At 41.7% G+C, this 22,988-nt stretch overlaps 1 protein-coding gene across 11 annotated transcripts in view; it reads left to right on the top strand.

The window, feature by feature from the left end:
- Positions 1-22,988, top strand: part of Garre1 (granule associated Rac and RHOG effector 1) — a 76,848-nt gene that overhangs the window by 10,216 nt on the left and 43,644 nt on the right. For all 11 annotated transcript variants that reach the window (XM_006539896.3, XM_030242461.1, XM_006539895.2 and 8 more), the window contains one exon: positions 17,386-18,637. In XM_006539896.3, the coding sequence (XP_006539959.1) occupies positions 18,143-18,637 (495 nt within the window). In that variant the 5' untranslated portion in view covers positions 17,386-18,142. The remainder of the gene's footprint in view (positions 1-17,385; positions 18,638-22,988) is intronic.

Raw genomic sequence — 22,988 nt, 5'->3', positions numbered from 1 at the left:
AAGTTCTGTGTGGTACAATAGGAAATTAACTGAGCTCAGAAGTCTCCTAAAGGCCCTACTGTAACAGCACAAGCCTGGACCTTAGCACTTAGGGGATAGGGTGAAGGAAGGAGGATCATGACCAGTCACTCTCAACCACTCATCCATTTCTTCAGCTGGATTAACCCTCAATTTAAACAGAATTAAGCCTGTCCCTAAAAATGACCGTTTAACACATTTGACATATTTGTTTTCCCTCTAAAGCCCTGTTATTTTAGAGTAAATCTCAACTGTGTTGACTTTGTGGTTAGAACAGTTTTTCTTCTTCTTAAATAAAATGATTAGTTGTTTGTAGATCACTAGATATAAAATGCCTTAGGACCACTAATGATAACTTGCTTTGGTTTTGTGGAGGAATGCCATATTTTGTGGTAAAGTCTTATAGGGTAAATGCCAGCTCAGAGGCAGTCCACACCCTGTGTCCCCTTCTACTATAGGCTGATAGCTGCTTTTGTTCATGTCTGGGTGACTATGCTGATTTTCTAGGCGGGTGAAGCTTTATCATCTACCTACTTGATGGTGGTGGGATGGAACCTGAGACCTCACATGTGCTGGGCAGGTGCTCTACCATCAAGCTATGGCCTCAGCTTCTGCCACTGTTAATAATGCTGCTGCTACTTTTAAAATATTTAGTTATATTTATGAGTGTATGTGTGCCACCTGTGTGTGGGTGCTCTAAGGTATGGAATCCCCTAGAATTACGGGAGGCTGTGAAGCTGCCTCACATGGATGCTGGGAACAGAACTCTGGTCCTTTAGAAGAGCATCAAGTGCTTTTAGTTGCTGAGCCATTTTTCCGGCCCTTCTGTCATGTCTTGGCTAGAAAAACAGTAAGTTAGTCGTGACCTCCCTAGACTTTCCATGGACTGCATGTGTGCTGATAAGATTCACATTTTAGCAGTCTGTGTGTTAATTTTTGAATTAACATGCTTTAGCATTCATTTCCATGTAATAGTTGGGTCTGGCGTTGTTCAGTTTTTCTGTTAAGACAGCTTCTTGTGAACAGAAAATGCTATGGGCTTGGTAGACACAGAAGAGTCATTTCCTTTCCTCTGGCCTTGGCTCTCCCTGCCTGCCTTTCCGTTTAATGATACTCCTCTTTGCTCAGTGATTTGTGTTCAGGAAGCTGGGCTGAGATTACTTTTGTTTCTGCTTTGTGAACTTCTTCCCCCACTTCCTATTTTTTACTGGCCTTGTGCAGGAAATGAGCTCCTGACTGGCTCCTGTTGAGCACTGATTTGAGGTGGCAGATGATGAGGCCTTAGGTTCTGAGGCATGCCGCACTTTCCACCTTTGTGCCTTCTTCCTCTGGGAGACACAGGAACATTTTGTGATAGGGTTGAGATGATGTCATGACCTCCTCAGACCTGGGGGTTGGGGAAGACTGCTACTCAAAACTCTGAGGTGAGGCTTTATTCAGCCTGAACAGCATGGCTGGGTATCCTGGTATGCAAACAAGGGTCAGTTGAAGGGATGGGAATGGGTTAGGGAAGGTGGCTTAGTGAGTAAAGTACTCAGCACAAGCATGAAGTCCGGAGTTAGGATCACTGGCACCTGTGTGAAAAGCATCTGTGGGCAGGGAGCATATAGACCCTGTACTCACCTGCTCATCAGTCTAGCTAGCTTAGTGAGTATAGGGCTCAGTGAACAACTGCCTCAAAAGACAGAGTGGAGAGCAGTTCAAGAAGACACCCATCGTTGACCTCTGGCCTACACAAGTACACACGAGCACAAATCTGGGAATGTGATTATGGGTTACCTTGCAGGCAGGTAGGAAGAACCCTGGTCGGTCCAGAGCTTTGGTCTCTGCGATTCTCCTTCTTGAATTGATTTCTAAACCACTAAGGTAGCATTTATTCATCATTTTAATAATACCTCTCAGTGTCTTGGGAACTTGTGCCTTAATTCATAGGAGAAGATTGTAACATTTCCAGAAAAAAGTAAGATTTTTTTTTGTTTATTTGCTTATTTATTAGTTTATTCATTTGAGACAGTTTCTTTGTATAGCTCTGATGTCCTAGAACTCCATTGGCCAGGCTGGCCTTCAGCCGAGCTCAGAGATTCACCTGCCTCTGCCTTCTGAATGCTGAGAATTATTTATTTATTTATTGGTCTTTTCGAGACAGGGTTTCTCTGTGTAGCCCTGGCTGTCCTGGAACTCATTTTGTAGACCAGGCTGGCCTCGAACTCAGAAATCCGCCTGCCTCTGCCTCCCAAGTGCTGGGATTAAATGTGTGTGCTACCACTGCCCAGCTGAATGCTGAGATTTAAAGGTGTGCATCACCACTGCTTGGCCAGAAAAAGTAACTTTATTTGTCTTATTTTGAGACAAGACTGTGCTTTATAGCTCAGACTACTCTTGAATTCTCATGATCTCCTTGCCTTAGCTTTCTAAGTATTGAGAAAACAGATATTATGTATTACCACATGCAGCCAAGAAATAATTTCATAATATATTAGGTAACTTGAAAGTACTTAAAGCATTTGTGATCAGGGTTTCTCAGTGCTAGCACTGTTGGCATATTGGGGTGGAAGATCCCTGCTCTGAGAGTTACTGTGTATTTTAGAGGATATTTAGCAGAGTCTCTCTGGCTTCTATCCGCTATATGCTACTAGCATTTCCTCAGTTGTGACAACCCAGATGAGTAAGGGGGCCAGGAAAGAAAATCACTTTCCCTAATGCCTTAAGGTAGGTCAGCTATGGTGAGAACTATGTTAAAGGATTGAATACTGAGTTACTAATCTTATAAGATGGAGTAAAGTACTATGCTTAGTTCTGTGGCCTTATACTCTTTTGTTTATTTTTTGAGACTGAACCTCACAGCATAGCTTTGGGTGGCCTTTAACTCTATATGTAGACCAGGCTGGCTTCAAACACAAAGAGATCATCCTGCCTCTGCCTCTGGGCTAGTGGCATTAAAGACATGCCACTATGAAAGCACACAGCCTTTTCTGTGTGCTTTCATGGGTGCAATGGAGCCTGAGCACTAACATCCTGTTTCTGATGCTCACAGAAGGCTTTCTCGTGGTGGATGTGCCTTGGATTGCGATACAACTCATGAGGTCCTCCCTCCTCTCTGACCTTCCCTCCTCTCTTTCTTCCTTCCAGTTTCCTCTTTGATCTTGCTGTACAGCCCAGGTTGCCCTAGAATTCATCATTCTTCTACTACTATCTCCCAAGTGATACTTGCATATCTTCATGTGTGTACATGAATGGGTGAATATGAATGGGGGTGTGTAGGTGCTCATGTGCATGTGTATATGTGTGTGGGGACCAGAAGTTAACCTTGAATATTTCTCTTCAAGAGTCATTTACCCCGGGGTCTGTTTTGGTTTTTGCGTCAGAGTCTCTCTCTGGGTCTTGGTTCTCATGGCCAGTGAGCCCCAGGAACTTGATTGTCTCTCCTTCCCCAGCACTGGGATTGCAAGCATGTATTTTCTCTATACCCAGCCTTTTCACATGATATTGGGAAATCAAACCTGGTCTTTGCTTTCATGGCAAGCACTTTACCTACTGAGGTATGGCCTCAGCCCTTAATTCTTGAATGTTTTGAATGAAGTCAGTGATCTTGTGCCTTGGAGATAGCAGGGACATACAGGGGAGATGGTAAACTGTGTTTTAGGACAGTAATGCTAATGTAGAAACAAAGTCTGACAGAACACAATGTGAACCTTAACTCAGTCTTTATCAAAACTACTGAGACATCCCAAGGAGCCCAAAGAGCCTTCCAGATGCTAGGAGGGAACAAGTAGACTGTTTGTGACAGGGAAGATGGGTCGTAAGAGAAGTAGGTGGTATTAGGATGAGGAAGGAGGCATGGATGCCTGGGAAGAGCAGTGGTGTACAATCTTCCCAAGGAGGATATGGTTGGTGATGTCAGAAACAGCAAGGGTGCCCCACAGGCTCTGAGGTGCAGATGGCTGGAAGTAGGAGGAAAGTTAGGAGGACATGTCTACCAGAGAGCTTCACTTTTAGATGTGGTCACAGATAAGAGGAGCCAAAAGAAAGCTGGTATTAAGGAGGGATAGACTAAGGACTGGATCTTTTAAGGTTTCTCCTCTTGCCTAGATGGATATTTTAAATTTATGATTGTTGAGAGTAAAAGTTTTCAAAGCATTTTTCTGGAGCTCATTTCTAAATATGGTTTGTGTCAGTCTGAACTAAAAACATGGAAGTGGTTGGGCTTTGAACTTCCATAGACAATGACTTAACTAATCTGCCTAAGGAATTTCCTGCAGTGTCTCTGTATTAGCCAGGGGAAATGTTTGGGTTTTGCTCCTGGGGTTGGGGTGGGAGGACAATAGAGAACATTGCAGTGTGCTTACAAGTTATTTTCCCTCTTTTAGAAGAAGGAATTGTCTGTGTCAGCAGTTCTTAACCTGTGGATGGCGACCCCTTTGGGGTTGCGTATCAGATGTTCTGCATATCAGATATGTACATTACTATTCACAACAATAGCAAAATAACAGTTATGAAGTAGCAACAAAATAGTTTTATTGTTGGGGTTACCACACATGAGGAATTGTATTAAAGACTATTAAAGAGGAACTGCATTAGGAAGGTTAAGAACCACTGCTCTATTGCCTCAATATTTCAGTTTTATAACTTTATTGAAATACAGATCACATGCTATGTAGTTCACTAATCATTTATAATTCAGTGGTTTCAAGGCTATTTACAGGTCATGAAGCCATTAACTATACTAATTTTAGAGTAGTTTTGAAACCAGGTATGGCAGAACATACCTGTATTCCCAGTACCTGGGAGGCTGAGAGAGGAAGATCATCAATCCATAGCCAGTCTAGACTACACAAGACACCATTTCTGAAAAGATTTTATCTTTTCATCCTTCCCTTGAGCATTACATACTTACCCACTGTACTGGCTGGTTTTGGGTGTCAACTTGACACAGGCTGGAGTTATCACAGAGAAAGGAGCTTCAGTTGGGAAGATACCTCCATGAGATCCAACTGTAAGGCGTTTTCTCAATTAGTGATCAAGGGGGAAAGGCCCTTGTGGGTGGGACCATCTCTGGGCTGGTAGTCTTGGTTCTATAAGAGAGCAGGCTGAGCAAGCCAGGGGAAGCAAGCCAGTAAGGAACATCCCTCCATGGCCTCTGCATCTGCTCCTGTTTCCTGACCTGCCTGAGTTCCAGTCCTGACTTCTTTCAGTGATGAACAGCAATGTGGAAATGTAAGCTGAATAAACCCTTTCCTCCCCAACTTGTTTCTTGGTCATGATGTTTGTACAGGAATAGAAACCCTGACTAAGACACCCACCAATTGTTCAGTAAATTGCCTATGGTGGGCAGTTTGTGATCACAAACTTTGTGCGAGTGTTCATGCATGCGTGCATATGTGTGTGTGTGTGTGTGTGTCTAATGTTGGGTATCTTTCTCAACTACTTATCCATATTTTTAAGACAGAATCTTTCACTTGAACCTGGAGCCTACTGATTCAGCCAGAGTATTTGGCCAGAAAATCCCAAGGATCCTCCTGTCTCTTCCTCCCCAGCTCTGCTATTACTGTCATTCTTTGTTGTATCTGTTTTGTTTTTGTTTTATTTTATTTTTTTTGTTTGTTTGTTTGTTTTTCTTTGAGTCAGGGTCTATGTACATAGCCCTGGCTATCCTGGAACTCACTATGTAGACCTAACTGGTTTTGAACTCTAAGGGATCTGTACACCTCCGTCTCCTGAGTACTGGGATTAAAAAGCATCTGTCTTTTTAAAAAGATTTTTTTTGTTGATGATGTTTTGCCTGCATGTATTATGTGCATACCTGTGCCCAAAGAGGTCAGGAGAGGGTGTCACATATCAGGTCTGGAGTTGCCAACGTTTGTGAGCCACTGTGTGGGTGCTAGGAATCAAACTTGGGTCGTTTGCAAGTGCAGTGAGCATTAACTACTAAGCCATCTCTTCTGTTCCCTTTCCATTTTTTTTTTTTAGGCTAAATAATTTTCTACTGTTTGATTATGCCATTTGTCAAGTTGATAAGATGGTTCACATTGCAGTTTTTGGTTGTTAGAACTAATACTTGGAACATGTATATGCTGTTCTTGGTGTAATCATGCTTTTCATTTTTCTTGGTATGTTCATAGGAGTAAAGTGGCTTGGCCATGTGGCAGTTCTATATTTAACAATTTAGGGAAGTGTCCGCTGGTTTTCTAAAGTATCTGCACCATTTTCCTTACCTGTGAGCAATATATGAAGATTGCAGTCTCTTTATGTCCTTCACAACATTTGCTATTCATTATTGCCAGGCTAGTGGTTATGAAGTGGTGTCTTGTGGTTTTGATTTGTGTTTTCCTCATAGTGAATGATTCTAAGCATCCTTTAATATATGCTTTATGCACAATTCTGGAGAGTTCATTTATGTTTGAGCATCACTTTGGGAACTGTAAAGAAACGGGAATATATATATATCTGACTACAGAAACAAGGGAGGAAAGTATACGTGTGCATACATGTTTGTTTATAAAAAGATTCCATAAACAGATTTGTATGGTAGAGAACAGGCCTCTCAGAGAAACACCAGAGTTTTCTAGCCATATTAAGCCAGAGCTTGTCTGTGGGGGTTCCTAATGATCCTGAAATCTTGACTTTGGAAATGGAAACCATAGTATCTGCCTTCTCCACATTAGTGGCGGCGGCGGCTGCTGCTGCTGCTGCTGCTGCTGCTGCTGCTGCTGCTGCTGCTGCTACTGCTGCTGCTGACAGATCCTAGGGCCTTGGACAACCAGGCAAGTGTTTCCACTGAGTTGCATCCCCAGAGTGCATCACCCATCTTAAAGTCACATGTACACATCCTATGGCAAGTCTTCAGATCTGGCACGTTTCAGGTAGAGGTAACTTGACATAAGAATCGGTTTCTTGCATTTACAAAACTAACACAGTCCAAATAATCAGTAACTAACTGATGTCAGGTTTCCAGATAGTCTGCCAGCAAACTTGTTGACTGTGTGGACCTGGCGGTCACAAAGCATGCTGTCCTTCTGTGCCAGCTGCTGAGGTGTATGAAGCAAGTGAGATGGCCAGATAATTGGAAGGTGTCAGTAAGAAAAGATCTCACTGTGGTCAAGGTGACCCTTGTTTCTACAGTTGACAGGAGAAGGAGTGACACTCATTTCAGGAATTACTAGGGTAGGGGAAGGGGATGAGAATAGGAGGCTAGGAGGGGTAACAGCTTCCTAGAAGAGGCTCCAACTGTACAAAGCACTAGGTGCTCTGAAAGAACTAGGCACATGGCTAGAGAGTGCTGAATGAAGGTACAGGTTAATGAGGCTGGAGAGTGGCCATCAGTGAATGGGTCATGTGTGGAGTTTGATTTTACTGTATGGTATATGTCAATTCTAAGAAAATTACATACAGAAAAGAGATTTTTTTAAAAAGTTGATAGAAAAGAATAAAAAAATGAAACTAAGGACAGAGATGGTATAATTGTTCTGAGACTATTAGAATAACTTAGCCAAGCTATAAGTTTAGTGGTTGTTAATGAAAAATAAGGTTGAGCCAGGCAGTGTTGGCTCTCACCTTTAACCTTGGCACCTGGGAGGCAGAGACAGGTAGATCTCTTGAGTTCAAGGCCAGCCTGGTCTATGGCGTGAGTTCTAGAACAGCCAGGGCTACATAGAGAAACCCTATCTCGGAAAAAAAAAGAAAGGAAGAAAGGAAGGAAAGAAAGTTAGTTGAAAAGGCCACAGAAAAGATGTAGTTTGCAGTTTTTCTTTCATGCATCTTTACTATATAGATAGGTTTAATTAGGTTTTGATAGAAACACTTTATATGTATTTTAAGTGCTTTCCACTTAAAATATTTTTAGATCTTTTTTTAATATATGAATGTTTTCCCTACATGTATGTTTTTGTACTACATGCATGCCTGGTGGCTGCAGAGGCCAGAAGAGGGTGTCCAATCCCCTGAAACTGGAGTTGTGGGTAGTTGTAATCTGCCGTGTGGTTGCTGGGAACCAAACCCAGGTCCTCTGAAAGAACAGCCAGTGCTCTTAAAGGATGAACTATCTGTCCAGTCCTTCCCATTTTTTTTTATGATGCTAGAATTAATTACTGGGTTCAGATATAATCAGGCTTGAGTCCATCATAAACTTCCTCCTCAAATTATTACTTTGTCATGTAGATGGCTAGAACCATTGTTTCATTACAGTTGCAAAATGCTGGTTTTCTTACTATTTTATACATACTGGCTAGATTTGTTATTTATAAACTTTAAAAATTTTATTGTTGGACAGCACTTGGGAAACAGAGGCAGGTGGATCTCTGTAAGTTCAAGACTAGTCTGGTATACAAAGTCCAGGACAGCCAAAACTCAGAAAACAAAACAAAAAAAAAAGAAAAATATTGTGTGTGTGTATGTGTGTATATGTATGTATGTGTGTGTATATGTATGTATGTATGTATGTATGGTGAGTGTGTGTGCACACAAATGCCGCAGCTTGTCTGGAGGTTAGGGAACAATCTTTGGGAGTCCTCTTCCGCTGTGGGATCCAGGGATCAAACTCAGGTCATCAGGCTTGCACAGCAGTCAGTGCCTTTACTCACTGAGTTGTTGTACCCTGAATATTTGGAAGAGGAATATGGAGGGAAGAATTAGATTAATCAGGTACACATTGTATGTGTACATTGAAGTGTCACATTGAGTGGGATAAATATGTATAACTGACTGCTCTATGTCAATAAGGATATGTGAGCGCTTTTCTCTCTCTCTCTCTCTCTTTTTTTTTTTTCAAGACTAGGTTTCTCTGTATAGCCCTGGCTGACCTGGAAATCTTATTTGTAGACCAGGCTGGCCTTGAACTCAGAAATCCGCCTGCCTCTGCCTCCCAAGTGCTGGGATTAAAGGCGTGCACCAACACGCCCGGCGTGAGTGCTTTTCTCATTGGAATACTGAATTTTGTTGTTGAGTTGTAGGCATCTCTCTCTCTCTCTCTCTCTCTCTCTTTTTTTCCCCTGAGAGGGAGAGCCAGAGTGAGAGAGCCAGAGTGAGTGTGCCTTTGTGAATGTTGGTGGATGTGCGTGCCTTTGGGCTGGAGCTCACCAGTTAGTCTACAATTGGTGGACCAGCAAGCCCTAACTAACTACATGCTTGAGGTACTATGCCCAGGACTTTTACACGGCCTCTATGAAATGAACTCAGTTCCTCATACTTGCAAGACAAATACTTCTGTCAACTGAGCCATCCCTGACCCTAGAATCAGCCATTCTTATAAGCTCTGACTCATTTTGGTGGGAAATGGTATTAGGAGTATACATTGCAACTGGATTGGGAATTCTTTCTTTTAAGGAGAGCTAGGAAATATTTTTGGCAAAGGAGAAGATCAATCGGAATGATTCCACCCCCTCCCTCTTTTTTCCTTTTTCCTTTTTGGTTTTTCAAGACAAGTCTACTTCGATTCATAGACCAAGCTGGCCTTGAACTCAGAGATCCACCTGCTTCTGCCTCTTGAGTGCTTCAATTAAAAGCAAGTGCCATCATGCGTAGTTTAAAACTTACATTTTCAATTCAAGTGGATGGAAGGATTTTTATTTAATTTTATATTATCAATATGTAACACTAGAAAGGTCAAACATGAGGTAACTAAAGCTAAAGCTGTTTGTGGTAGTTCACACATCACAATCCTAGCACTTGGGAGGATTAGGACCATGAGTTTGAGACCAGCCTGGGCTACATAGTGAGTTCTAGGTCAGTCTGGTCTATATAGTTGAGAACCTGTCTCAAAAACAAACAACAAACAGTTGGCATGGTGGCACATTCTTTTAATCACAGCATTTAGGAGGCTTCGGCAGGAGGGTCACTATAAATATGAAGTCAGCCTTAAGTCACTTACAGTGAGACCCTGTCTTGGGGGAAAAAAGAAACAAAACAAAGAAAACATGGCATAATTGAGCCATTTGTCTCTTATATTTTAGGAATTAAAACATTGAATATTTGTAAATTATAGAGCTGGGGAGATAGCTTAGTGGATAAAGTACTTGCTGTATAAATGTGAGGACTTGAATTTGGATCTCCAGCACCCACATAAAACCCAGGCAAGGCACTATGCATCTGGAATCTGATTGCTGGGGGACAGAGACAGGAGACCTCAAGGGCTTGCTAGTCTGGCTGAGTCAGTGAGCTCCAGGTTCAGTGAAGAGTTACATCTTTCTGTATAGGTAAGACTAAAACACATCATATGTTGAAAGAAATGTGGCTTGTATTCTTGCCTTTGCTTTTCTGTGTACCTTACACAAAGTATTTTCATTGGTTTTGGATTTCTTTTTTTTTTTAAGTCTCAACATTTTTTAAGAATGTATGTATATTACATATAGAGAGATGGCTCAGTGGGCAGGATCACTTCCTGTGCAAGCATAGGGACCTGAGTTCAAATCCCAGAATATATGTAAGAAGCCGAGTGTGGATGCACGTGTGCCCATAACCCCAGACTTGGAAGGCAGACACAGGAAGATTTGAGGCTTGTTGGCTGCCAGCCTAGCTCCAGGTTTAGTGAGACCTTGTACCAGAGGAATATGACAGTGAGTGATGGAGCAGGACATACATACAGCACTGACACCACACTGAACACAATGTGTATGTGTTTGTACCTTACTTCTGTTTCAGTTCTTCCTGTCTTTCATCATGTAATCATAGTTCTTATTTCCTGGTTCTCAAGTGTCACATAGGATACCATTTAGAAAATGTTCAGGTGTTTTCCCTCTTCTCTTGCTTTTTTCATTTATGTATTTACTTATTTCTATATCATTTGAGTCAGTGTCTTTCTGTGTAGCTCACACTAGCCCCAAACTCACTATATGTAGCTGAGGCCTTACTTGTACTCAGGATCCTCTGCCTCAGCCACCTAAGTTCTAGACTTTACAAGAGCACAAGCCTGGCTTTTACAGGTCTTTTTGTAGGATCTAAAATGACTACTTCTTGGCTGGGGAGGAGTGTTTGCCTATCATGCTTGAAGTTCTGGGTTCAAGCCTCAAGACCACATAAAACTAGGCCTAGTGTCATAGGGTTATAATGCAGCCTCTGAAATCAGTACTCAAGAGGTGGATGCTGGAGGATCAGAAGTTTAAGATAATCCTCAGCTGTTGAGTTCAAAGTCAGCCTGGGGTACATAATAAGACCTTGTCTGTAAAGTAAAGTTTATTTTAGGAGAACTGATCTTCTTTTCATCTTCGTCTTTTTTTTTTTTTTTTTTTTTTTTTTTTTTAACAGAGTCTCACTATGAAGCCCAGTCTGGCCTTGAATTCACAGAGACCCTCTGGTCTCTGCGCTCCTGAGTGCATATGCCACACCTAGTTTAGTGTCCTTTGAAGACATTCCAGTTTGTCTTTATTAGCAAGTGACTATTAATGGAGGGCTGGCAAAATGACTTAGCAGGCAAAAGAGTCTTCCACTACATGGTGGAAGAAGAGAAACAACTCCTCCAACTCAACTGAGGTCCACACATGCACTGTGGTATGTGTGTCACACACACACAAAAAGAAATGTAATAAATGTAATTTTTAAAAAATGAACTGGTTTGTTGGACTGAAGTGTAGCTCAGTGGTAGAACATTTGCTTAGTTCTATCATAAGCTTAGCCCTTGATGCCATCCCCTAAAACAACTAACCAAACAACCAAACCTGTAGATAGGTAATTGGTAAGAGGTTCCTCTTTCTGGCAATCCTGTCTCCTTTGTGAGGGCTGGCTAACTTGGTGATCAGATGGGAAGTATGGAAGAGATGAAACTGATTAGATTGTTTCCCACTCCTGATCTCTGTAGCTGTCCATTTAGAGCTGGGCACTTACCCAGCTCCTCCAGGAAGCATTGCTTACCTCATTGTGCCCCTTTGGCTCTGTGGGATCTAGGAAGTGGTCAGCTCTGCTGTGTTGTATCTCAGAATACAACATTTCCTGAGCTCTCTGTCTCCTCAGCAGTAGCTCACATTTAAATAGACCATGGCTCAAACCTTCCTGTTAGGCTGTGATTCTCTCGTGAAGAGCTTTACCATTAGGCTACCTGGGTTGGAGAGAATGCCAAGTAAGCTGTTGTGGTCCTAGAGTGAATCTCCTTGTGCCTGTTCATTGCTGACAGCAGAACTGTTTGCTGCTCTGTGTTCTCTGTTGCCTGAACGAATGAAATGAACTGATAATTGTTTTCTGGCTGAGGCTAAGGAGCATTTCCCTACCATGGTGAGGTCCTAGATTTGATCCCTAGCAGCATGCACACATGCACACACAAACACACTATATTTACAAATCATAGCAATCACATTTTAGTCAAACAGGAACTCTAATGAATTCATTCAGGAGTTCATTTCTCTTTGCTTAATGCATTGAAGTAAACACTAGGGTTCATGAAGTATGTGTTTCCTCCCTTCCTAGGGAGGTAGGTAGGTTTCTGTTTGGTTTAGGCATTAGGTAACTCAACAAAACCTTTGTTGTTTATCAGTAGTGTTTTTCCAGACAAGCAAAGATAATGAGGCCTGCATTCTCTTGTCTTATGTGACATTATTCTTTTTTTTATATGTATGGGCTCATTTAACTCAGTAACAGTAGTTACTCTTATTATCTCTGCTTATAGATGATGACACCTCTGCAGAGAGGATAAAGAACTTACTCAAGGTCACATTACTGGTCAGTGCAGAACCAGGACCTCACCCAGCCAGTCAGACCTGCAAGGCCACTCTCTTAGTGACTTCCCTAGAGGGAAGTGTGCTTCCCACCACTTTCCTAGCACTTTGAATTTTCTTCCTGGGGGCCCAAGGTTGCTTTTACACTGGTTTCCATCTAGTTTCAAGAATGTTTTCTGTTGTTTGAAATAGAACTTGTTGGGTAGTTTGAAGGAATGGATGTAATTGGTCTGTATTTAAATCTATTGAGAACCTTTGCAAGTTATGTCATGTTGAAAAGGTGCCATTTAACCTACTGAAGTGTAATTTTTCTGATATGCTTAAGAATTGTAAGTAAGGCCGGGCGTGGTGGCGCACGCCTTTAATCCCAGCACTCGGGAGGCAGAGGCAGGCGGATTTCTGAGTTCGAGGCCAGCCTGGTCTACAGAGTGAGTTCCAGGACAGCCAGGGCTACACAGAGAAACCCTGTCTCGGAAACCCAAAAAAAAAAAAAAAAAAAAAAAAAGAATTGTAAGTAGCATTAGAATTTATGAAGACAGGGCTGGTGAGATGGCTCAGCAGGTATGAGCACCCAACTGCTCTTAGGTCCTGAGTTCAAATCCCAGCAACCACATGGTAGCTTACAACCATCCCTAATGAGATCTGACTCCCTCTTCTGGTGTGTCTGAAGACAGCTACAGTGTACTTACATATAATAAATAAAGAAATCTTTTAAAAAAAAAGAATTTATGAAGACATTGCTGGATGCCTGCACTAACTTGTACAGCCTTTCACAGTGAGTATTTATGTCCATACTGTGTGCAGCTTCCTATATTTTGAATGTTTTACTGGTGACGGTTTTATAAAGAGGATATGAAAGAGAAATATTTTTTTGTTTTGTTTTGTTTTTGTTTTTGTTTTTTTCGAGACAGGGTTTCTCTGTATAGCCCTGGCTGTCCTGGAACTCACTTTGTACACCAGGCTGGCCTCAAACTCAGAAATCCGCCTGCCTCTGCTTCCCAAGTGCTGGGATTAAAGGCGTGCGCCACCATGCCTGGCTGAAAAATATTTTTTAATAGTTTAGTCCTTAGGAAGATAAATGTGGATCAAATGCATTTGAAAGACAGACAGCAAGGGAGAATTTTCTTAAAAAAAAAAAAAGAAAGAAAAGAAGAGAAAAGAAAAGAGCCAGGTATTGGTGTTGTATATCTTTAATCCCAGAGGCAGGTGGATCTCCTGGTTTGAGGCCAACCTGGTCTACGTAGTCAGTTCCAGGGCAGCCAGGGCTACACAGAGAAATGCTGTCTTGAAAAACAGAAAAAGAAAAAAAAAGAAAAGAAAGGATAGGAGCTGGAGAGGTGGCTCAGTAGTTAAGTAGTTAAGAGCACTGGCTGAGAACATGGGTTCAATTCCCAGCACCCACATGGTGGCTTACAATTACCTGCAACTCCAGGAGATCTGGGACCCTCCTGTGGTCTCCATATGCATCAGGTACACAATGCACACCCACACATGAGGCAAAACACTCATACACAAAATAAAAATAAACAAATCTTTAAAACATTTAAAAATTATTCAAGTAATATACCCACAGCTGGTGTTCGTGTGCAAATGTGTACATTTATTTTTTTAAAATGAACATCTTTTACTTTTTTTTCTATGTATGGCTTCATGCTTATGTATCTACGCCCCACTGTGTTAGTCATGAAACCTGATTACATTTAGCATAATATTCACACATCTTATCACCCACAGGCTCAGAATTCATTATGGTTTTTAAATATGTCCGCTAATTTAGAAACATAGTATTTATAAAGTGAAGTTTATGGAGTTTTTTTTTTTTTTCCAGTTCTGGGGATTAAACCTAAGGCCTTGGGCCTGTTAGGCAAGAGTTGAGGTAGGGGCTCTTGCTCAATAGTCCAGGTTGGCATTGTCTTCAGGCTATAAGCAGGAGATCGGAACTGTCCAAAAGCAAGAATACAAAAGTCATGAGATCAATATTAGTTTTCACACAAAATTTATATGCTGAAACTAATTTCCAATATAATGCCATTTAAAGGCAAACACTGGCAGGTAACTAATTAGTCATAAAGTCTTCTTGAGTAGGATTACTGCATATCACATAAATCAGCTGTATATTAATAAGAGTTTGAGGGAGTTGTTTTTAGTGCTAGTGATTGACTTCAAGGCCTTGGGTGTGATGAACACATAGTCTACCACTGAATTATACCCCAGCCCAAGGAAGGTGTCTTTAAACTGAATTATAAAACAAGATCACATATTGGTTTCTTTTTTCCTGAAAGTGTTTTGACTTAATGCTCTAAGAAGCCCTACTTCTTAGTGTAGGAACAGGGGCTCAGGGTTCAGTGACTGGTGATATTATCTAATGACCATGAGGAGTGAGAGCCACCTCTGTGCGGACTCACTTCTTCACAGCTTGGAGTTGCCTTAAGATCCTTTGATCCTAATGTATCCTAATATGGCTCTCTTAGTCTATCTCTCTAGGATGTGTTTACCCTCTTGGATGTATAGTTTCATTTTCATCATTTGTGGACTTCTTAGTCATAAGTCCTTCAAATATTCCTTGTTATAGTCACACTTGTGTGCTTGATAGTGTCCCATAGAGCTCTCAGAGAACCATATAATAGCTTTCTTGTGTTAGTGTACCTGTTTTTTCAACTCCAGAGTCTTGCCCTGTCTAAGGTTCAAGCTGGATTGACACTCAGAATGTACCTATACATAGGCTAACCTCAAAACTCTGCATTCTTTCTGCCCCAGCTTCCCAAGTGCTGGGATTACAGGCATAAACCACTTCATATGTCTCAGGACCAGAATTTGTATCTGTTTATTTTTGATTGTTGAGATAGGGCTGTCTTTTAGCCCAAGCTGCTCTGACACTTAACCTGGGCTGGTCTCTGACTCATGGAATTCCTCCTGCCTTGGCCTCCAGGGTGCTGTATTTCTTTTCTTTTTTCCTTTTTTCTTACTTTTGTTGTTGTTGCTTTAAAAATAAATTAAAAATTTTCCATATTTTTTTGTCAGCATATCCTTTCCTCTTCCTCTGTATTTAGTTTTCTTAAAAGTAGTTTCTGGGCTGGAGAGATGACTCAACAGTTAAGAACACTAGCTGCTCTTCCAGAGGATCTGAGTTTGATTCTTAGCACTTCTGTGGCAGCTCATAGCTGTTGGTAATTCCAGTTCCAGGGGGTCTGATGCCCTCTTCTGGCCTTTGCAGACATCAGGCACACTCATAATGCCCAGACATATGTGCAGACAAAACACCCATACACATAAATAAAATATATAAATCTTCTTTTTAGATGAATTAATTCTGCCTGGTATGGTGTCCTTTGTACAGTGGGTAAGAGTGCTTGCCTGATTAGGAATCAACATAATAGAAGGAGAGAACAGACTTCTACAGGTTATCTTTCAAATTCCATATAAATAAGTAAATGTGGAATTTTAGAATTGTATTTGTACAAGATACATACAGATTTTTTTTGTTGTTATTACCATTAAACAGAGTAACAGCTGATCACATCGTGCTTACATTGCCCTAGATACTCCAAGTCATGTAGAGGTGATTCTCCACTTTGATCATATAACTCTGATCTGATCTGATACTTGGCTCTTTAATCTAGACTGGTCTCAAAACTGAAGGCAATCCTCTGAAACAGCCTCCTAAGACCTGGGATTACAGGTGTGCAGCACTTTGCTTGTGTTTTATAGAGCTCATTTAAGTTGTACAGGGAGGAGGTGTACACAAGTGGAGTGCAAAATACTATCCCATTTTATATATGCATCTTCAGAACCCTCAGATTTGGGGACCTCCAGGCCCTGAACCCAGTCTCCTATGGATGCCAGGGAGCACTGAACTCATCAATCCTCTTGTAGGTTTGTGAGCCCTTTGAAGAGGAAACAAAGGAATGCCAAATGTTGAACAGGCCCTGTTCAAAGTGTTGCCACTTAACTAGTTTTAGGTTAGTTAGTTGGTCTGAAGGAGAGAGAGAGAGAGAGAGAGAGAGAGAGAGAAGAGAGAGAGGAGAGAGAGGAGAGAGGAGACAGAGAAGATAGATAGATCTCCCCTATAATCCAGATTGGCCTGGAACACAATAGGTTAACAGTATGACCTAAAACTTTTTATTTTCCTGCTTCCACCTCCTGAATGTTATGATTAGAGGTGTGCAGTTGCTGTTGAACCCAGGGCTTCATGCATGTTGAGTCACATCTTTAGCCTCCAACCCAAGAAATGAACAGGTTAGCTTGCTTGCCTTTGTTTGTTTGCTTGTCTTTCCTCTCCCCTCCCCTCCCCTCCCCTCCCCTCCCCTCCCCTCCCCTCCCCTCCCCTCCCCTCCCCTCCCCTCCCCTCCCCTCTTTCTTTTCTCTTCCTCCTTCTGCTCCTTTTTCTCCTCCTCCTCCTTTTCTCCTAAGACACAGTTTCTCTTTGTAACCCTGGCTGTCCTGGAACTCACTTTGTAGCTCAGGCTGGACTTGAACTGAGAGATCCCTCTGCCTCTGCCTCCCAAGTGCTGGGATTAAAGATGTGTACCACCACTGCCTGGCCCCCAAGGAGTTTTCTAACATTCCTCCTCTCGTAGCTGGGTTTCACGGCGTTCTGCTTTCATGAAGCTTATTATGGTGTCTTGATGTAAAGCTCACCAAAGTGGAGGATACAGCATTTTAGAAGTGTTCAGAATTGCTCTTTGTCCTACAGCCTCCTTGACTTCATCTTTTCTTTCTTTCTTTCTTACAGGAAATGACTTAGAGGCCTTATGAATACATCTGTGCTTTCTTGCTTCAGACTTTACAACTGCAGGCCAACCCAGTCTGGAAGCACTTTTTATTAATGTTACAAGGAAACCGCTACCTCAGCAAACAAAAGAAAGGAGAAGACACACAATAACAAATGCCATGTTTAAAGAAAACTTGTTCCCAGAAACCTTTACAGGAGATTTGGAAGTTTTTAGCACTGAGAAGCAGCTTTCCAGGTAAATGGATTTGACAGGCAGGCTCTGTCAGAATTCTGCAGAGGTGTGTTCTTCCTTCAGGACTTCTTGTGAAGTAACCCCTTCCGCCTAAATGCTGTTGACCAGCTGGGGTCCTTTTTGGTATATAGAAGATACATTATATTACATTTTAAAAGTTAAGTTATTTTTCTGCCATTGTAAATGTAAGTATCAAAATATTCTTGCAAAGCAATTATAAGCAAACACTTTCCTCAGCAAGCATATCTTCATTGAGGGTAGGATGCTGAACAGTTACAGAGCATTTCGGACACTGTTATTTTTTTGTTAGAGTTCCTGCCTACACTGAAAATATTAATTATATAAATCTGTTATTTTTCTCACCTTTATGTTGGATCACATGGTCACCTGCCTCATGGAAATGCCTTTTTTAAAACTTAGATTTGCAGAACTCCACTATTTTTATACCTAGCTACAGTTTTGGAAAAAAAAAAAGGACTCAGAACCCTGACCTGCCAGTGGTCCCCGGGACAGTTCCCCACCCGTATGTATTGCTGCAGTGCCCAGGACAATAAGATGGACTACAAGCGGCGCTTCCTGCTTGGCGGGTCCAAGCAGAAGGTGCAGCAGCACCAGCAGTACCCGATGCCTGAGCTGGGCCGAGCACTGAGCGCTCCCCTGGCATCCACCGCCCCCTCTGCCCCGCTGGGCAGTCTGACCGCTGCAGGCAGCTGCCACCATGCCATGCCCCACTCTACTCCCATTGCTGACATCCAGCAGGGCATCTCTAAGTACCTGGATGCCCTCAATGTCTTTTGCCGTGCTAGTACGTTCCTCACAGATCTCTTCAGCACCGTGTTCAGGAACTCACACTACTCAAAGGCCGCCATGCAGCTCAAAGATGTGCAGGAACATGTAATGGAAGCAGCCAGCAGATTGACCTCAGCCATAAAGCCCGAGATTGCCAAGATGCTCATGGAACTCAGTGCTGGGGCTGCAAACTTCACAGATCAGAAGGAATTCAGTCTCCAGGACATTGAGGTAAAGTACTGTCATCATAGGAAAATGGACTGCAAATGTCACCGAGGATACTCAGTTTCTCCAAATTGTGGCAGTAATAGCCTTTGTCCTCCTTCTGTTGATATACTCTTCTTGTAAAAAGTTTGGTGCCTGCCAAGTTCTGATGCTTTCATTTGAAGTAAGTTAAATGATTATCGAGAAGGATGAGAAAGCTCAGTGCTAGAGTCAGTGTTCAGGGTGTGAGATCTCAGGAACAACCCAGCACACACCGAAGAAAAAGTTAAACTGATTGTGTTTGATGTTTGCCCTTCATTTTCTCAAATTGGAAACTAGTATCCAAATAATAATCTATGAAAAGTAGGTAGTGAAGGACTGGAGATACACTACAGTGCCCTTGCCTACACATAAAGTCCTAGCTACAATCCCTAATACTGCACAAACAGAAGTGCTTAGAATTCTAAGTATAATCATGAATCGTATTTTTCAATTTTCAGTCTATAGAATCACTGGTTTATAAGAAAGTCCCATGTGTTTATAGAATAAGCTAGTTTTCCAGTTCTAAATCGAAAACTTTTTTCCATCAAAATGCATTTGAAGCTTACTCAGTGTATTTCTTGGGTAGTGTAGTAAAAATGAAACACTCTTCTTTAGGACTCTAGATTAGAATCAAGTTTTATTCAGAGTAAAGATGGCTTTTTTGCCCCCCTGACTTCCTTTATTGAGGAAATAATATTTTTTAAGATTTATTTATTTCCTCGAAAAAACAACAAAAAAAAAGATTTATTTCAATTTCATCTATGTGAGTACAGTGTTGCTATCTTCAGACACACCAGAAGAGGGCATCAGATCCCATTACAGATGGTTGTGAGCCACCATGTGGTTGCTGGGAATTGAACTCAGGACCTCTGGAAGAGCAGTCAGAGCTCTTAACCACTGAGCCATCTGTCCAGCCCCTGAGGAAATCCTTTTTTACTATTCTTTTTTATTCAGTGGTAGGGATGGAACCCAGAACTTTATGCTTTCACCACAAATGCTGTACCACTGGGCTACCATGAGTTTTGTGTGTGTGTGTTTTTAAATTTTGATTCTGTTGTATTAGGCTTTTTTTTAACATTTATTTTGTGTATGTATTTTGCTTGCACGTATATCCAGTCTTTAGGGAATTATAGATGGTTATCACTGCCATGTGCTGGGAATCAAACCTGGGTACTCTGGAAGGGCAGTTATGGTTCTTGTTTGTTTTTAGATATGTAGTCATGGCTGACATAGAACTCCATATGTAAACCAGGCTTGTCTTTGGGGGTGGGGGGAGTTGAGACAGGGTTTCTCTGTGTAGCCCTGGTTGTCCTAGAACTCACTCTGTAGCCCAGGCTGGCCTCGAACTCGTGATCCTCCTGCCTCTGCCTCCTTCTGCAAATCCTACCGTCGTGTGCCGCCACAACCGGCCAGGCTTGTCTTTAACACACAGGGTACCTCTGCCTTCTGAGTTTTGGGATTAAAGGCTTGTGCTATCACATCCAGCTCCAATTACTGAAAAATAGGAAGCCATGGAGTTTGGAGAAGTGGCTCAGAGGTTCAGTGTGTATACTGTTCTTCCTGAGGACCTGAGTCCAAGTTTGGTTTCCAGCACTCATCTAAGATAGCTTATAACCACCTGTAATGCCAGAATCTGAGGTTTGATCTGTCCTCTGGGCACCTACACACGTGCACATACCACATATGTCAATACACACATGTGTACACACCGGCAAACATGATTTAAAATAAATCTTCAAAAACCAAACTCATTTCATCCAAGGGACTGCGTGTTCAGTTCACTGTATTTGATCCAGGAGCCATAGTTTGCTACTTTTGCTGTTACAAATGTATAATATTGGGGCATTCTTTTTATTTGAATATGAGACAGTTTAGGAGATTGTGTATCATGCTTGTGGAGACATCACAATCCTCTCTGTATCATCCAAGTTTGTGTGTGTTGTTTTGTTTCAGTGTTAGGTCTTAAACCCCAGTCTGTGCCATGTCAGGCATATACTTTACCACTGAGTTACATACACCATAGGTTCTTTCTATCTTGACTCTCTTTATTCGGGTATATTTGTAATTCTGACCATTTCTATGATTTCATAAAATGGTTCATCATAGTAAAATTATTTTTTAAATTATACCTAAAGGCTGGGAATGTAGCTCGGGGGGTGGAGTGCTTTCCTTGCATGTGTGTGCATTGGACCTGGGTAAATAAAGAAATCATTAAAAATATGTGTAAATTTTCAAAGATATTGGACAGTGAAATGTAAAACTTAGCTAGATGTGGTAGCACCACCCTACAGTCTTAATGGTAAAGAGTCAGAGAAGGATTGTGGGTGTAAGTGTAATCTGGGCTGTATATTTACCTGTTGCAAAATAAAATAAAAAAGGCTGGACATGCAGCTGGGTGATAGAACACTTGGCCAGTGTCCATGAGACCTCATCTATACCTCCACAACAAATAGAAATGTAGAGCTTTGTGCTTTCATTCCCCATCCTGTTCTGTTTCCACCCCCAAGATGCCTATGTACCTGATATATGCCTTTCCAGACTGTGCATGAATATATAGTAGAGCACACACAAATGCACTGCTTTGTTTTTTATTGTTTTTGTTTGTAAGCTTGAAGACAGGTTCTCACTGTGGCTGGCCTGGACTTACTGTGTAGTTGAGGCTGGCCTGGAGCTCAAAGCAATCTATGAGCCCTCATGCCCACCCTTGTCTTTTTTAAGAACTGTTTTCAGCTACAGCGTGCTTGATTATTTCTTGACAAAGGTGTGATATTTTGCAAGCACGTTGTTACATCTCCCGTCTCCTCACAGGAAGTGCAGATCAGTGTTAGGCATTCACTGTTAGGACGGCCACCCTGAGATGATGCAGCACTTGTAAGTTTGTGTAGGAGCCCAAGTGAGAGCAGTTTGTGTGAGCCTTAATCTTATGTTACCCGTATTACTGTTCTCTTCAAATCTTACCCTGGGATTCGAGAAGACAGCTAGAGCCATGTGGCTTTGTCTTTAATAATGGAGGATAAGAAGTGCCTTTGCTTCCTAGTCAGGGTAGTTTTATGATACACAGGAGCTTAGTGAATCACTGGGACGTTGTTTATTTGTTTGTTTTTTGTTTTTGTGTGTGTGTTGTTTTTTGCTTTTGTTTTGAGACAGACTACCTCCTGAGTGCTGGAATTTTAGATATGTACTACCATGTGTTCTATTGTTGATTTGGTTGGTGATATAACAGGGTATATCACTAACACAGGCTATCCTTACTTACATCTTCTTGCCTCATCCTCCCAAGTGTTGAGATTGCTAGCATGCACTACCATACTGGGCTGGGAAATGCTTCTGATTGTTGGCAGTTTACAATTTTGACTTGACTTTCCTCATTGAAGTTCTGATTAAGGTCGTTGGACTATTACCATGGGTTTTATACATAATAGACTAAACAAGCTTTCTGCTTCCAGTGTTAGTCTGGAAACTACTTGCTGTTGATGGGTTTTGGAATCCTTGGGCCTGTTCTATGTGGAACAACTGACATAAATTAGTTTCAAAATGTGTCTCAAGCAGACCCACAAAAGTAAAACTATACTGAAGTTTTATTGCATTCATTTGTGTGTGTATATGTGTACATATGCTGACTCATTATGACTCCCACCTGTGGAGCTGAGAGGAGAATACTCTCCTAGAACCTAGGTTGTAGGTTTGGCAGATGCCTTTACCCACTGAGCATCTCGCCAGCCCAGCATTATCCTTTTCCCCTAGAGCAGTATTTGCTGTTTCTAGAATTCCTATGCTACCAGGGTAGTTAGGTTAGTAGGGGTTTCTCCTCTATGTTAACCAAACTCAGATGGAAAAGCTAATAAGCATTTGGATTTTTTTCCTTTGGTGTTTTGTTGCTTTCTACCTCTTCCCCCTGTTTTATATTCAAAGCCTGAGAGGTTTTAATGTTCATTCTGGGGAGAGGAATCTAAAGCTGGCATTGCATATCTTGATTTACTGTAGTTTGATGTGCTTGGTCCCCAGCAAAATTTATTTCTCATGTGTGAACAGTGGACATGAATTGTAGCTCTAGAAGGGCTGGGCTGGGTTAGTTAGCTCGAGAGTGGGTTGTTACAGAGGGGATGCTTCTCATGTTCTTCTCTGCTTGCCCTGCTTTCTGCCAGGAGACACAGCAGTAGATTGTCTTTGATGGTCCTGTGCTGTTGGCTTTCTAACCTTTACACTTGCCAGCTAGACTTACCTTTCCTAGTCACAAAACTGTCACAGCAGCCAAAAGCAGACTATGATGACTCTATTATGGAAGCAGGATTGTGTATAAAGAAAGCCCTGTAGAAGTATGTAAATGCTCTCACAA

The sequence above is a fragment of the Mus musculus genome, chromosome 7, assembly GCF_000001635.26.
Source record: "Mus musculus strain C57BL/6J chromosome 7, GRCm38.p6 C57BL/6J".
Lineage (NCBI taxonomy): Eukaryota > Metazoa > Chordata > Mammalia > Rodentia > Muridae > Mus > Mus musculus.
This window is presented reverse-complemented; position numbering and strand designations above follow the sequence as displayed.